This window comes from Syngnathoides biaculeatus, chromosome 16 (assembly GCF_019802595.1).
Source record: "Syngnathoides biaculeatus isolate LvHL_M chromosome 16, ASM1980259v1, whole genome shotgun sequence".
NCBI lineage: Eukaryota > Metazoa > Chordata > Actinopteri > Syngnathiformes > Syngnathidae > Syngnathoides > Syngnathoides biaculeatus.
This window is the reverse complement of record NC_084655.1, coordinates 20,836,316-20,852,998: the sequence shown is the minus strand read 5'-3', so window position 1 is coordinate 20,852,998 and position 16,683 is coordinate 20,836,316. Positions and strand designations below refer to the sequence as shown.

At 44.7% G+C, this 16,683-nt stretch overlaps 2 protein-coding genes across 2 annotated transcripts; both read right to left on the bottom strand.

Moving 5' to 3' along the window:
- Positions 1-36: 36 nt before the first annotated feature.
- Positions 37-2,879, bottom strand: si:ch73-141c7.1 (coenzyme Q-binding protein COQ10 homolog, mitochondrial). The gene is made up of 5 exons (XM_061845654.1): positions 2,619-2,879; positions 1,634-1,789; positions 974-1,169; positions 520-621; positions 37-354 (listed from the first exon to the last, which is right to left on the bottom strand). Exons 1-5 carry the CDS (start codon positions 2,720-2,722, stop codon positions 202-204), a joined length of 711 nt encoding a protein of 236 aa, XP_061701638.1. The 5' UTR covers positions 2,723-2,879; the 3' UTR covers positions 37-201.
- Positions 2,880-3,467: 588 nt separating this feature from the next.
- On the bottom strand, positions 3,468-7,303 carry hsd17b1 (hydroxysteroid (17-beta) dehydrogenase 1). The gene is made up of 6 exons (XM_061846079.1): positions 5,766-7,303; positions 5,363-5,524; positions 4,970-5,149; positions 4,632-4,725; positions 4,376-4,559; positions 3,468-4,207 (listed from the first exon to the last, which is right to left on the bottom strand). The coding sequence occupies exons 1-6, from the start codon at positions 5,860-5,862 to the stop codon at positions 4,052-4,054; spliced, it is 873 nt and encodes a 290-aa protein (XP_061702063.1). The 5' UTR covers positions 5,863-7,303; the 3' UTR covers positions 3,468-4,051.
- Between the last annotated feature and the right edge of the window lie 9,380 nt (positions 7,304-16,683).

Below are 16,683 nucleotides of genomic sequence, written 5' to 3'. Positions count from 1 at the left end.
CCTAACTTGTGGAGAATGAATGAATAAAATAAGATGCAATGTTATAATAAGAAAAAAACTTTAATTGAAAAAAAAATAGTTGACAAATAAAAATCAGAAAACATTTGTGCACAAATGAGTTACAATAAATTAGCTCATGAGAAATAAATAATTATTCAATGTGAAAATTAATAGCTACGTGTGCAAGTGGTGGCGGGAGTGTCATGAGGACCGCCTCCTCAGCGTCGCCCTCTTCTGGCGGCTGTAGAGAGCGGCCGCCCGTAACTCAAACGCGCTGACCATCTGCTTTACCGCCTCGTCGAAGAAGAGACGAGCCAGCTGAGAATGGAGCAAGGATTTGAACTCGAAGGACACCTGCGGGGGCGAAAGGCAGGACGAGCGCCGTCAGATAACAGCGCACTAAAATCGCAAACATTTCCTGGATGCTAATTTGAAGCTATTTTCCAGGCAACTAAACAGCGCTAAATTTAAACAATGGGAAATCTTACTTTCTGACATGCGTTGACAAAAAATACTTACATAAAAATGAACTTTGCAGGACTCCGGAGCGTCTTTGTGTCCCGGCTCAAACCTCCAGATTGTCTCGAGATGGCTGAAGAGGGTCCCGTCGGTACACAAGGCCTGTCGCCATACGAAGGGATCGTCGGTCATGTTTCTCAAGAGTCAATCAATCATTAATTGTAATGTGTCATATTCATATGGGATAAGTGGGGGTCACCATCATTGCCCACCTTTATTTTGCAATCCAAAATTAAATCATCTGTAGGTCATTTACTTTTACTTTGGTATCATGCGGTATAAGCAGAAATTAAACTTAATATAGGGAATTGTACAAAACTACAGAGGCGAACGTGAATTACTAGCATTAACTCTTTAACTGTACTGCATTACACATGAAAAAAAATTCAAGAATTTGCGCCCATTAAGCCAAATAAAAAAAAAAAAAAAAGAAAGAAAAGTTCTTGCAACTCACTCTGACTTGGTGGTTGGGGATAAGCGTGACATCGGAGGTGTAGCGCTCCAGCACGGGCGGGAAGCCGACCACCAGCTCGGCCCGGAAGTCGCCGCCCTCGCCGCCGCCGACGACGCGAGACGTCTTGCACCAGGGCACAAATTGCTGGTACCGCGCCACGTCCGACACCAGGCCGAACATCTGCTCCGGCGAGTAGCTGGAAACGCACCAATACACACGGTTGGAGCGGTCCCGATCCGACCGAGGTGATCGGACATCTGGGCCGATGAGCTCATTTTCAGATGAAGGGTGTTAGGCGAAAACAAATAAAATGTCTTCATTCAAGCTAGAGAAGATTTGATTTGTTGTTGCAAATAATTTCTGTAGTCCTTTATAAAAAGACTGATTAATTTTGTTTGTTTTCCAAAATAAGACATGAGCAAACACCAGCCTTTAGATCATCATCGATCCCTATTTTCTGACACGTTACAGTCCAAAGCAGCTACTGAATCATAACCAATTATTGAAAAATTGTTCATAACTTTTATGGACAGAATTTCTCAATTTTTCTTAATTTAGCCAATCATTCCATGAATCAATGGAATAAGCCACATGAAAATTACCCAGGAGTGACAGCCCAATAACATTGTCGAGCTTTGTGTGAATTCTGGGGTCACCCACCCTACGGTCCGGGTCTCGGCGTACTCGGTTCTGCGGCGAGCGACGGGGGCGGCCAGGTTGACGAAGCCGCGACGCGGGCCGTCGACGCCGCAGGACGTGGAGCGCCGGGCCAAGGTGGCCCGACTCAATGTCAGGAACCCGCCGGCACATACACGTCTGGGAGAAGACGACACTAATGAAGAGCTGGCGATGCTGTGCTATCAATTGGATATCCATATCAATATGATATGTAACGGAAAGACTGAGGATAAACTGTATGACTTATCAGAACTGGTGTCACAAACAACGTACACATTTTAAATCCAAATGTACTTCTTGGCCAGGAACTGTCAGATGCTCGGGTTATTGTGAGCAGAGACCTGTTGTCCTGCCACAAATTTCACCTCGTCACGCACGGAACCAAGCAAACGTCGATCTCGCTTTTTGTCGGGGTCCAAATTGAAGAGGGAAAAACCTCAAACTCCAGTACTTTTTTTGGTGACATCAGCCCTGGAACTATTATGACACACCTCGTAATAAAAATAATTGTCATAGATGGGTTTATAATGATAGATAGCTAGCTAGCTAGATAGATAGAGTACATTTTCAAATGTCAATATTAAGCCCTGCTAAACATTTTCTATAGAAAATCTATAGAATTTGTACAGAACAACTTGTTCTATAGAACTTTGACTGTGATTTTCTATAGAATTTCAACAGAACTCGGGTCCTAAAGTTCTATCGTTCTTTAGAAATTCTTTAGAAATGTTCTATAGAATTTTTTTTTAGCAGGGAAAGTCTCACTGAAAACGTTCAGATTGTTGGGGGGTTCATTTTTTAAAATGAAACCAACATTTTCAACCATGCTATCATAAACAAGAACAAAGTTGTTTATTTTCAACATATACATATATATATATATATATATATATATATAACAATAAATAAGCCAAAGCGAACATCAGTGCATCCGCCATCAATGGTCATCTTTCTATTTTTTACTCACCTGCCATTTCCTTGTTGAAGAATTCCACGGAAAAACTTGGTCGAGTGGACTACAACAACATCCAAAAGAGTCCCGACGAGCCGCTGAGTTGACTTGACGGACATTACCACTTTCCTATTTTAAAAAAACATGTGTAAAAATCAAACTATACCGAGATTCCCTCGAAGATGTTTGGTCGAAGTTCCTGACTCCGACCGGCTGATTTTACAACTGCTGGATAGCAACACCCCTCATTATGTGACGTCACCTGGTCCTGACCAATCACAGGGCGAGGGTAGCCAATTTGCACAATGTTTTAGTACTCAAATCATATGACGATTTCATTGTTTTCCCCTTTTCACATTAATAATGAATCATCAGATGACGAATGCAAGAAGAATCCGTTTCACAGTCAATCGACTTCACACGTATATGACGTCATATAATAATATCTCAGAATTCATCAGCTATATTTAACCACTCGAAGCGTTTATTGTGGTTTGGATTAACATAATTGATAATAGTTGCCATTGTAAATATAAATTTTAAACGTAAAAGTTGTTGAACTTTTACAGCGATCAATGGATATTAAAAAAATTAATTATTACAATAAAGCATTAGTTCCACAACCAATGTATTTTTTTGTGGCAGTACCCTTGTCGTGTCTTTTGATTTATATTAAAAATATATGTACGGTAATATGCACAAAATATTTTGGGATGTACGTCAGTGTTAAAAAAAATAATTCATATCTAAAATTTCTGTTCTTCTAAGAACTTAGTTGGATTTTGTACAACCAAAAAAATTGTGATTAGTGAACAAAAAAAGACATTTTTGGGGGTGTTACATTAAAAAAAGTTTTACTCAAATTTCTGAAGTTGTTTTGTGACAAGAATTTTGTAGGATTTTGAATGAAAAAATGATGCAATTAGTGACTAAAAACAACACATGAGGTTTAACCCCCCCACACACAAAATAATAATAAATACAAAAAAAATGTGTGAACTTGGTATTCCCAGAAGAATTTGGAAGGGTTTTGTACCAAAATGTTTTATCAGTGGAAGCAAAAAAAAAAAACAAAAAAAGTGTATGATCACCTGATAAAAAATGTGGCTGGGCGTGACTCCATAATAGGAACTTGCGTGCATGTTTGCCGCGTGATAAAAGTGGACTTTGTGTCATCTACGTACACTCACATGTATACTGTAGAGAGACCCGTTGTAAAAAAAAAAAAAAAACAACATATAACTAAATGGCTCGAAAAAACTTTATTCAAATATTCAGTTCCCCAAAACTCTTCCTCTAACTTTATCATTGAATACCAGCTCCGATATGGAATGTAACATTTAAAAAAAACACGTCACGTGCGAGGGAACTCGCTTTTACGTTGAGCAACGACGATGAGTCAGCTGCATTTCCTCGAAATGCAAACTGACGAAACGCGCACGCCGAGGTCACTGCTCGTCGGGCGAGAAGATGAGTTCGCTCATGGCGCTGATGTACCGGAGGCCGTCTGGCTGCGTGACCTTCAGCTCGGTCAGAGGGGGCGCCGCCCCGCTGGTGAAGTACCTGAAGGCCGGACTGGGTGACCGCATGGCGTCCAAGAACACCTGTTGAAACAGAAATGCTGAGCCGTTTTTTTTTTTCTTTAAACGACGCTCACGAGTCAGCTTTTCACGAATCACGTCTCATACACCGTCGAAACGAGGGCCAACACGTAGAAATAGAAGACGTTGATGATCATTTAACTGGGAAATTGTGATAATACGTCAACGCACCTTGACGATGTCCTCCGTGTCTTGCGCTGCGTTCTGGAACACGTAACTGCAATGCTGCAGGTACTTCTCGTACAGGCCCAGAGTGTGAGCGTCTACGTGCTGCAGCGACGCGTCGCCGAGCTCCGACTTCTTCAGGTTGACCAGGAAGTCCGTGTTGACGGGGCCGCACTCGATAAGGCTGACGCTGAAGAGCAAGTGTTAAATTCGTCGGCTTCCTGGGAGTGGCTTTATAATTCGAGATGGTTCGGACACTGACTAGATGTTGAAATGTTGCAGGAGAACGGCCAAACTCTCGCAAGCTCCTTCGACGGCGAACTTACTGGCGCAGTAGACCTCGTTAAAGGGAAGGCCTGTGAAACAACACAACTGGTTTGGAAGCTAAGCTCTGTGATTCCCAAACGCTATCAGGAAATAATTGATATGAAAAGCAACTATTTACAACAAATAATTTAGGTTCACATGAGTAGACAGTCCGAAAAATGAAATATGACTTTTCAAACCCTACAAAGGCCAGCTGTAAATGGTGAAAATGCGTAAAACTCTGTCCCGGAAATACCCTGAACTGAGCGAAGTTGCGTCAATTCAGTTTCTCACCGTGAAGGCCTCCGATGCTGCCCGTGACCAGGATGCGACCCTCGTGCTGAGCCTTCATCCCGGGCAGGAAGGCCTTGATGGTCTGGATGGTGCCCAGAAGGTTGACCTCTAGAATCTGCTTCATAGAGTCCAAAGAGTGAGCTTCCAGCGGACCCATCAAACCGACCCCGGCGTTGCAGACTGTAAGACCCAAGTAGGTGGGGGACGTTTGCTTTATTAAAACAACCGAGGAAACCTTGAAGTCCAACACAACCCACCCGTCCATCCGTCCACCGGCTAATTGTGGCGTACAACTACACAGATAACAAGTCACACCCATGGATAAATTGCAGTCTTCACTGATTCTAAGTATTCGACTGTTTGGAAGTTGAACGCAACGCACCAAGAACACACCTAGAATGTCCACTCGCTTCTCCGCAACCTTGTCCCTGGCATCCAGGATGGACTGTCGGTCCGTGACGTCCATCTGAAGAACGTCCAGCGTGTCCTTGTGCAGGCCTTTGACGCTTTCCAGAAGACGCTCCTTTTTGGCCAGGTTCCTCATGGTGGCGTACACTTGAAAAGACGGAAGCAAAAAAAAAAAAAAAAAAAAAAACATACATTGGGTCACCGATACCAAGCAAGGCTCCATCCAGCCATCCCTTTTCTGTAGAACTTGTCCTCCTAAGCGTCACAGGTGAGCTGGACCACACGCCACCTGACCTGACTTTGGCTGGGTACGTATTACGCCGACAGACAAAGGGCCATAGACGCCCGTACCAATGGACAATTAAGAGTCTTCAGTCATGCATGTCACCTTTGAAAGTTTGCTCCGGGTCCGAGGCCAAACGGACCGCCAGGCTGAGGCCGATGCCGGACGAGCAGCCCGTGATCAACACCACCTTCTTGTCCATGCTGGTGCCAGCGCTACGAGAGACAACTGAAGGATTCTCGAGTCTTTTCCCCCTCTCAGTCTCACAAGGCCACTTCCATCCCCAAACAAGTTCCCATTATCAGCCACCTGCAGTCCTCCCGCGAGTTTCCCGTGTCCTTGCTTCCAGTTTGTTTCTCACATGATGTAATCACGCAAGACCTTTTTTTTGTTCCCGTAGAAAATTGTTTATAAAGGCTGGACTTGCAATTGCGGCGATGGCGTCTTTCAACACCAGACGAGGGCAGCAGAACATCATGAAACGGACCACAGTAAAAGTTTCCTTCTTCTCGAGAACCCCATTGAACAAAACACGATTGCTTGAGTTTCGGGAACCACGGTAGCGTGTTCCTGAGATCCAGATCATGTGCTGCAATTTATGATTGAGAGTTATGTTTTTGTTTTTGAAAAACCACAAATATGTTCCATATCCAGGTCACGGTTTCAAGACTATTGCAGGAGAAGTGAACTGATTGTGGGATTTTTGTTTCGATTTTTCAATTTTGGGCTGTTCTCATTCATCCTGGTCAGGGTGATCAGTGGGTGGAACTGGTCCAGCTGACTCCTTGCGAACGGCGGATCCCACCTTGGACTTGTTGGTTGCAGCGCACAAAATCAGACAAAGATTCACTCTTACATTGACGCCGGCACTGAGTGGGAACTGTTTTGAATTCTTGAACGTGAACAAAGATTACTTGTGCACGATACCCATTGAGGCGGCCACATGGGTAACTTGTGCCTCACAGTTCTGAGGTTCCGGATTCAAATCTCAGTTCAAAGGTTCTCCTCGTGCTCGCATGGGTTTCCTTCAGTTATTCCGCTTCCCTCTCACATTCCAAAAAACATTCACGCGAGGTTCACTGCAGACTTTAAATTGTCCACAGGTGCGAATTGGAGTCTTACTATTTATTGCGCTTGGCTGGCATCCAGTGCAGAATGTATGGATTCAAATTGTACTGAAAAAAAATATTTGAAAAAAAACACAAAGCGCAGCAATAAAGTATATCCACTTGCAATGTCAGCTATTTAAACCAAAGTTAGGTTTTTTAGACACAAGTCAGCAGCTACTCAACAGAAAAACACATTCATAACATTTTCACCGAAAACACTTCAAGATGAAATTCTTGCGGCGATACAGAAGAAGAAAAAAGGCTTCCAATGGGCTGTTTTTAGTACAAAAGAAGTGAACGGCGCTACACTGCGTTACAGTCTAGCAACAAAAGTGTTTAGCAGCTAAAATCGCACAAGAAGAGGGTAATTGTTTTATGTTTGAATAGGTTGTGCATGTTTGAAATGCCTGTCTGACAGGAAGCGTTTAACAGTTTGCATTCCTTTCATCGCTCGCTGAATGACTTCATTTGTCAGGTAATTGAAAAGCTGAGCCAAAACTAACCATAATCGACTTGTTTACCAGATTATTTTTTTTTCTTTTTCCCTCTGGACCAACAGTGACACAGCGTGGGTGGGTTTTTGGCTTTGAATGCCTTCATTTCCATGAACTTCACGTGGACTTGGCATTTGACATGTGGCGTTACTTGTTCCTTACGTTTCCTGGCTGAAGGAAAAAAAAAAAATGAAACTTTGGGTAAAAAAGCAAATTCTAACATTCACTCATCACTCCGTATCCCTGCAGTGAACCGCTTTGACCATAGAATAATGTAACAGTCACCTGGAGTTGAGTTTCACTTACTCAATTAAATCCCAACAGTCGAGTAAGTGCCAAGTGGAGGTCTGGAAATACTTTATAAACACCTTCCTGGAGTAATTTTAAGTTTCCCAGCTCCGGGGAATGTCATTCAGGGATTGTTTTGTTTTGTTTTCTTGAGTTTGTTCGGAATGTACTCAGCAGGTTGGGCTGAAACAGAAGCATTCCCGAGTACTGCGGGACTGGATAACGAGTGGCTGACGTCGCCGCGGCGTCGGGCCGCGTGCGGCGCCTCGGGATAACAGCGGGTCGCGTTGGCGAGAAGTGCGCTATTTAACGGCGGAGAAACGGAGGCGAGCGTATGGTGGCGGCGGACACAACGTGAGCTTTGTAGGACTGCGGAGGCGCTTCCTGAGGGAAGACCAGACAGGATGTTCCGTGTCAGGGCGATATGTGCGAGTCAAACAGATGAAGATGTGTTGAGTCTACGTGTAGTTATCTAGAAGAAGGGAGGAGGGGATAGTAAGATTCTCTGTCATCGGAATTTCAACTCTATCTTGGTTTAAAAAAAAAAAAAAAAAAAGGATCCACACAAAAACGTATTGACAAGCTGTCGAGTGGCTGAATACACCAATCAGAAGACTAAAGATCATGTCTGGATCTTTGCTGTCTGCTCACCATGCATACCACCACCCGCACTCCAGCCGTTTTATCCGCCTCTTTGTTTCTATTTAATTTTCTGCCACAAACGACTGGAACTCCCCCACCGTAATTTCCGGCCAATAAGCCGAGACTTTTTTCACACGCTTTAAACCCTGCGGTTTATGCGGTGGTGCGGCTAATTTGTGCATTTTTTTTCTAACGGCCGCAAGGGGGCACTCGAGCGGAAAAGGTAAGAGTAGAGACCGGTGGAGTATATGTGCCGAGGAAGTGACTTTTACCGGTTCGGCCCCGTTAACGCTGCGCTAGCATGTTACTGCCGTGTCTCAGTGATTTTTACCAGTATGTTTTTTTCAACCGCCCCTGTTACCGCGGCACTAGCATTAGCATTAGCGCAGCGGCGCTAGTGTTAAATTCTCTGTGTACCGTCTTTGTAACTATCTCGTGTTTCAATGTGGGCACAGCTGCGGCCTCTGAGGGTACCAAATGGTATTTCCTTTACAAATGTACCGGGTGAGCCTTATAACCAGGTCCGCTCTGTAGGTCGAGAATTACGATAATTTATGGACCGTAGAATTGTCTTATGTCGTACTGACCAACATCAAGAGTACATGAAAGGTCGATCCTGGTGCTAAAAAAAACAACAACAACTTTTCACATGAATTCTAATGGTGAAAGGCCAGATTTTACGAGCTTGTCTTGCCTTGTCAAGAGTCCAGAAACGCTGCAAACCTGGCGTCTATCCACATTTTTAACAGCCTCGCTCAGTGTTTTTACGGGTGTCCCTCCAGAGGGTCTTCTTTTTCACAATGGTACGCATGAGCCACCAGAATCCCGTGCCGCTCCTCAGCCTGATTTCCAAAACAAACTTGTCAGAGACTTTCAGTTGGAGCTGCTCCAACGTGAGATGTTGGGGGTAAAAATAGAAAATGTCCAGAGTGCTGCGAAAGGCATTAGCAGATTTGTTCCTGTGAGAAATCGTATCCCGGGCCTCGCCGGTGAGATGTTCTTCCGCACACAACAACGGGGCACGTTTTGTGGAGAAAATGGGTTGAGGAGTCAAAGGTTCAACGGCAGGAGCGCTTTGGGCTTTGCTGTTTCCTGCTAAAATAATCACTGGTTGTAACAAGAGAGGTCTTGTGGAAAGTCTGAACGAACCTGAACACCGAGAAAGTTAACAATAAGAAACTTTTTTTTTTGTGTGTCGGGGGGGGGGCTTAAAATCTGGAGAATCAGATTTCCTAAAACGGTTTCATTCCCTCGATGCGATTCTGCTCCCAAAACACGGAGGAACTTACAGTAGCTCCCGACTGCTGAGTTAAGTTGGATTCACAACTGTGCCGTCTCATACATCTTCCCGAGCCTTTTGCTATTATCTGGGTCAATACTGGAGGTTGTGGTCTTGAAGTGTAGTTTTGACATCACCTGAAACCCTAGGACCACTTCCTTGACCCTCCGGCAGAACTAGCTTGTGTATAACTCCTACAATCACGAGGAAATAGCGAAGTAAACGTACCAACATGGGAAATGTCCCCTTTTGTCTGTTGCGTGAACACTGAAAGATTTTGTTTCTTTTTTTTTTCCTTGACGCTTGGGACATCCGGTTCCTGCTCCTGCAACCGGCCTTTGTGGTCTTGATGCTCCTGTATTTATTTTAAAAGGCAGCTGGTATTTTGCCCCAAAAAATAAACGAACGAAGGAACCAACATCGTGGGTAGAATTGCAGCCAAAAGGCCTCTGTTCTGTCCCGCAACGCGATTGGCCAGTCTGGCTTTTCAAATTCAAACTCTCAACGGGAAGGCACAAAGAACAAAGGGGCACCGAGACTTCAGCTGGCGGATTCCTCGTTTCAGGAAGTTGAAGAGTTTGTTCAAACAGGACAAGCCCAAGACTTTGCGGTCGCACACTCATCACTTAAGGCTGACCGGGTTTGTGGTCTGGTTCGTCTGAGTGGGGATTGCAGTTTTAGACCAAACGGGACTGCGTTTGGACCTGCAAACCCATGACGATCATGAGACCCGCGAGGCTCGCGAGGTGTGCTGTGGTGGCTCATCCTGTGACTCAACCACGCTGGTATTTAACCCGTACCAGCTGCCAGCGAGAGAAGCTGGCAAGTTTTTAGCTGGATAAACGTCGGATCTTCGCACTACCTTGCAATTGTAGTCTTTTTCCGCCTTCAAGTCACACAACCCCCACTAAGACAGTACTGCACCCTGTACGACATTCTTGTCTTCTCGCAGACGTTGAATCAGCACTCCTCCACCCGTCGCCCACCCGTTGCCAGGATACCGTCTGTTTACCGCCGTCCAAACTAATACTGAGGTATTCAGACACAATATGATCCTCAAAACAAGTGCACCAATGGCCGCGTTTACCGTTCTCGCGTGTTCCCACCTCGATCTGGAGATACGCAAAGTCTCATCCGGTCTTGTCACGTGTGAACCAAACCAACTCGTATATTTTTACTCTTGTGGGGGGGTCTGTGGATCTATTTTTATCATACACTAATTGCTACAGTATGGAGCAGCAGGAGTATTCAAGTAGTCTGTCTAGCCAGCGACGTCTTGCTTTTTCGGTTTATAGGGAAAATATCGTTGTCAAGACTGAAATTGGTTTGAACAAAAAAAAAACACAACACCACACGGAGAAATATTTGAAGAATATCCGGCGTTGGCTATTCGGAATGTGCGGCGTTGATTTTCACGACAACTACATTCACACGCAATCTTTTCTTATGCAAGCTGTGTGTAGAATTCCATGTAAATAACTTCTTATTTTATTAGTGGACGGGGAGGGGAGGACTCTCGACAATACTGTGAACGGAATCCACTTCCTCCATGCCGCGACTGCACGAGTCATTCCTGAGCTTTCAGTTCACACAATCCGAAAGCACAATGACCGAGCGGCTCTCGTTCTTCTCCGACACCGCCGATGCATTCCGATCGTATTCCGATAAAGTCCCGCGAGCCCGGAGAGTCCCACGCTCTCACGGGCCGGCGGCTAAGCCTCGCTATTACCTCTCCTTAATATTTGTCGTGCGCTCCGCCCGAGCAGAAATGTCACCTGTCTTCATTGCTGGCATAATCCCAGTGATGGTCATTGTTTTTGTTTTTTTTTCTGACTCAGTGTTATTGTTGGGATGTCATTGGAAAAGCACAGCAAAAGGCCAGCCAACTTCGACATTCCGTTCATCACCGCCACTAATGGAATGTTTTGTTCTGATCGCATTGAAACAAATCTTAAAAATGTGAAATAAATCTACAAAAGGTTTAGAAATGGACTAAGCAAGAACCTATTAAATGTGACTGACGCATGAATTTGAACAAGACAATTCAAACATTAGCAGCAGATGCCAATCAACGTTGTAGAAAATAATAAGTGTATTTTTATGTACATTTTTTTTGCGGGGGGGTCAAGACTGAGTCCGGATTTGAACCCCAACATCTCTCATCGACCTCTTTCACAAAAACCCAAGTTTTCTCACATTTAACTCATTCTCTGCCAAACAAAAACATGGTTCTCCACATTGCCAAACATCCATCCATCCATTTTCTTTGCCACTTATCCTCACGAGGGTCGCGGCGAGTGCTAGAGCCTATCCTGGCTGTCAACAAACAGGAAGCGGGGTACACCCAGAACTGTTTGCCAGCCAATTGTAGGCCACATGGAGACAAATAGCCGCACTCGCAATCACACCGAGGGGCAATTTAGAGTGTCCAATTATTGTTGCATGTTTTGGGGATGTGGGAGGAAACCGGAATGCCAGGAGGAAACCCACGCAAGGCACGGGGAGAACATGCAAACTCCACACGGGCGGGTCCGGGATTGAACCCGGGACCTCAGAACTGTGAGGCCAACGCTTTACCTGCTGACCCCACCGTGCCGCTTTTTGCCAAACATTTAGAGCAATTTTGATCTTTGAAGGCCCACAGAATGTAAGTACCGAACCTACCAAAAGAAAGAGTGGTTCTCTTCTTTTGTCAGAAAAAAAAACTGGATCTTGCGTTTAACCGTATCACATGGGTTGGTTTGACCGAAAACACCGCTTTCTGGCCAAAAGAGCTTTTAGTAAAAAGAAACACGTCAAGTGGCCCAGCGACTTTGACGCAAATAGGTTTTACTTTTGCGAAACCTTAAACTATAAAACAACAAAAACGACACTGGGAAACGGCTTTTGATGGCAAAATGAGAATTTCGCGACGGATGTAGAGTAGGTGGCACGGTGGGGTCAGCTGGAAAGCATTGGCCTCACAGTTCTGAGGTCCCAGGTTCAATCCCTGCGTGGGTTTTCTTCGGGAACTCCGGTTTCCTCCCACATCCCAAAAACATGCAACAATAATTGGACACTCTAAACTGGCCTCAGGTCTGATTGTGAGTGCGACTGTTTGTCTCTTATGTGCCCTGCAATTGGCTGGCGACCAGTTCAGGGTGTACCCCGCCCCCTCCTTGTTGACAGCTGGGACAGGCTACAGCACTCCCCGTGACCCTCGTGAGGATAAGCGGCTCAGATTGAACGATGATCTAGTCTCACAATCACGCCAAATACTTTGTTAATACCACACATATACGTACTCTTGCCATCTACAGGGATCGGTTAGGTGTTATATTAGTTTACAAATCTCTTTCACGGCGACCTGTCGAAAAACGTGCTCGACCAACATCCTCATTGGTGACAGTAAGAGGTTGGATTCCAGTCGAAGAGTACGCCGGTAAATTAAGGGCCTCTTACGGCAATATACGTTTCTGTGGCTACCGAACGCAACAGTTCGAAGAAAAATGGCGTTATGATTTAGGAAAAGCTAATAAACACGTTTGTTTTTAGCGCCTAGCAAATCAGTCCCATGCCGACATATTGTCCCCATTTGCATCACAGTAGCAAAATAAGCAAAGGATGACGCGTCGCCGCTCGTAAACGGCGTCAACAAGTAGTTACAGGCCCTCTGCACCGCGGACCAGTTTGGGTTTCGCATCAGCGCTTGATTATGTAAGTTCACTCATTTACAGTTACAGAACTTTCACCCTCTCCACCCCCCCAAAGCGGAGGATGCATTCAAAACATTCTCAAGAGCCATCTGGCTCTTATCACCTTTTCACATCATTTCCTCATAAAAACCGGAGCCAAGGCCTCGCATTCGGGCTTATCACGCACGACTCCCCATTCTGTCACGCCGGTGCCCGGCTTTTTCTCTCTTTTTTTTTTTTTAATCGCCCCGCGAGACGGATGACGGATCGCGCCACCTTTGCCCTCTTTCGGGTCAAACGTTTGGGGCCGCTGTCTTCGAGAGTTACTGGAAGGCGAGCCGACGTCGGGTTTCACGGGGCCGAGGAGGTCGCCGTGACTTTTTGCTCAAGACGTCCTTGTGAAAGGGCATTAAAAAAAAAAAAAAAAAAATCACTCTTGGGATAATAAATCTGAGGGTGCAAAGGTTTCCAGAAATCTGTGTGAAACATTATCTGGGGCAACCAGTCAATTAATCAAGCCCGCTGAGAATTACATAAGCGTTCTTTGGTCTGGAACTCGGCTTTATGTGGCAGATGCCATTCAGAGTCGTGTATCAGAGCATAATTTAGGCCGCGACGTGATTTACGATGAGTCGAGCGAATGTGAAAGCTGTTCCGTGGCGAATGCTTTATGGGTTTACGGGATGTCATCGGCGGTATGGCGGCTCGTTATGTAACGAGCATCACGTCGTGGATATTTCCATTCTAAAATTTTTCTTTTTGTGTGTTTTTACACTTTGGCCTTATCTAAACTCTGGTATTGCCGCTTTCAAAACTTTATTCAGTTCTCTGATTTGCTGCTTCCTGTCAGGGGTTAAACCGAGGGGCAAAATCTGTTGCTCAAAGGCCACACACTTATTTTATCACGACATATTTACCCCGCCCCCCTCAACTTTTTCCTTGCCTGGATGGTGGGTTTAGACCGCGCAATGAAAAGCGCTTTATCGCTGTCAAAATGGATTACATATTTCCACTCATTAGTTACTGTGAAGCTCTTTAACATTTTTGTGATTCAAGCGAATGACAAACTGAATTGAAAACAGACAGAAGGGCAAAATCATTTGGAGAAGAGAGAAAAAAAGGTGCATTATTTATTAAATGATACATTAAATTATAATCCGCAAAATGTTTTTCTGTCATAGTTCAGGGTGTCCCCTGCCTCCTGCCCGTTGACAGCTGGGATAGGCTCCAGCATGCCCCGCGACCCTTGTGAGGATAAGCAGCAAAGTAAATGGATGGATGGATGGATGGTTTATTGTTCACAATAATTAAACAATAATTGTCTGTAATGACTCAATTAGAATTGATTGATTTTAGCAAAACTATACATATATTTTTTTTTAATATGAGCCTCTAACAAATAGTTTCAATGCCACGTGATGTTAAATAATAGACTGCAATATTGGCAATAATCATAATAATAATAATAATACAGGGTATGAAGGTTTGTTGCGCTTGGATATGATGTTATTTTATTACTGTTGGAAATATGCAAAAAATTTTGCCACAGTGACCTTTTCTATCTTCAGCTCATCTGTGTTTGGCACGACAAAACGCATTTTGTTTGAGTTCTGCAATTTATAAAAATGTTATTAATGTTCAATCCATCTTTTAAAAATGAAAAGATTGAGCTAACATTCTCCTTAAAACCGATTCAGTCTTTGGCCAAGAGGTTGTTAGAAGCTTAATAAATGAATGAACACGGTTCAGTCAATGTAATTCTTTATAACGTGAAAACATTTTGGGCTGGTCTAAAGATCATATCTATATTAATGTATATGAACAAAAAAAAAAATAGTGTGATTCTTTTCCTTTTTTTGTTCGCTTGACTTCCGAATGAGGAAAAAGCGATGTGACGTGAACATCGTCCCCCTTTTCACACCTGGAGGCGGAATGGCCACATTGTGGAAATATTTTTGGGCGTATTCCCGAGAGATCCGTCGCACGGGCGCCGCATTCTCGGCGTGCCCCGAGCTTCGCCGTGACGACGCTCACGGGACTTGAGACTCAAACAGCTGCGGACGCTCTCGCTTCCCGCGAGGACAACGATCGCCGGGGAGAGCTCCGACCCCTCGAGAGGCGACGACCCGAACGACAAAAGGGTCGCTTGTCCGCAAAATTAAAAAAAAGCGGCTCGGACGTAACTGAAGAAGCGAGAAAGTCTGTCCACTTTTTAACGGTATCATCATGAGTGATATTGATGATGATGGACAGATGGTGGGGTGTTATCAACATGACCAATAGCTTCAGGTCTTGGGTCTCGGCCCCTCTCTGTTTGAATCCCTGCCAGGGTGCTTTTATGGTCCCATTCAAACTGCGACAAGGAGCCTCGGAACGTCCCTTTTTTAACATTTAAAGATTTGAGAAGATTGATTTTTATCTCAGTTGCATATGAATGGAAAACCATCGCAGGGTGGATTTTGTTCAAACCCCCGGCAAAGAATGTAAGACGGCAGGAAAGGTCAATTTGTGCCTCTCGGTCGCTTGCTTGTTACGTAACTGGACTGGTTACAGTGCTAAAGACAAAAGACCGAGACGAAACACTTTCAGAAAGGAAGGCATAAATAAGCGGCTGCTGGACTGAGTTATAAGTCTGCCTGCTTTTCTTTACACTGACTGACTCACTGGGAGGTCTTTTCGGTAGCTTGGCGGCATTTGCGGTTTTTTCAGGATTGACTGAGAAGGCCAGGAGGGTGCAACCAGGTGAAAGGGGAACGACGGATCCTTGCGCATCCGGGATTTGTCGCATGTCGCAAAAGTTTTCAGTCACGACGGAGGCTATTGTTGAAATGGTTGACCTTCTGTCAAACGGATTTAGGCAATGTAAAGTTCTGGATGCGTCCAAAAACGAATTTACTCTGCCACCCCCTCAAAGGCAGCAGTTTTAGCCCTCATGCCTCAAGAACCCTATTTGTCGTCCATGCGTTTAAAAAACTTTTGCAGTCCATCCTGGCTGACAATTATTTTAATTAGAATTAAATAATAATTAAAAACTATTTCAATCGGGGGAAAAAATGATGAAATAACCACATATAAAGTGACTTTCGGTGGACTGGATTAAAGAACAAAGCAGGCGAGATGCAGATCTCGGCTCATCCTTCACTCACGGCCTTTTTAAACCATTTTGCTAAAGTGCGTAGACTGTGAAGTCCAACGTAAAATTGGGAATTACCGTCGTTTCCGGCCTATAAGCCGCGACTTTTTTCACACGCTTTCAACCCTGCGGTTTATGCGGTGATGTGGCCGATTTGTGCATTTTTTTTCTAACGGCCGCAAGGGGGCACTCGAGCGGAAAAGGAAAGAGTGAGACCGGTGGAATATATGTGCCGAGGAAGTGACTTTTACCGGTCCGGCCCTGTTAGCTCTGCGCTAGCGTGTTACTGCCGTGTCTCAGTGATTTTTACCGGTATGTTTTTTAACCGGCCCTGTTAGCGCGGCGCTACCTTTAGCGCAGGCGTCACCAGCGCGGTGCCCTTTGGCGTATGGTAGCCCCCGAGG

Excerpts from the sequence above, each read along its gene's own strand:
- si:ch73-141c7.1 (XM_061845654.1), bottom strand. The coding sequence starts at position 2,722 with ATGTCCGTCAAGTCAACTCAGCGGCTCGTCGGGACTCTTTTGGATGTT. Across the intron at positions 1,790-2,618 it reads CTTCAACAAGGAAATGGCAG|ACGTGTATGTGCCGGCGGGT; the intron begins GTGAGTAAAAAA and ends GTCTTCTCCCAG. Across the intron at positions 1,170-1,633 it reads GCCGAGACCCGGACCGTAGG|CTACTCGCCGGAGCAGATGT; the intron begins GTGGGTGACCCC and ends GTGCGTTTCCAG.
- hsd17b1 (XM_061846079.1), bottom strand. The coding sequence starts at position 5,862 with ATGGACAAGAAGGTGGTGTTGATCACGGGCTGCTCGTCCGGCATCGGC. Across the intron at positions 5,525-5,765 it reads CCCGGAGCAAACTTTCAAAG|TGTACGCCACCATGAGGAAC; the intron begins GTGACATGCATG and ends CGTCTTTTCAAG. Across the intron at positions 4,726-4,969 it reads CAGCATCGGAGGCCTTCACG|GCCTTCCCTTTAACGAGGTC; the intron begins GTGAGAAACTGA and ends GTTGTTTCACAG.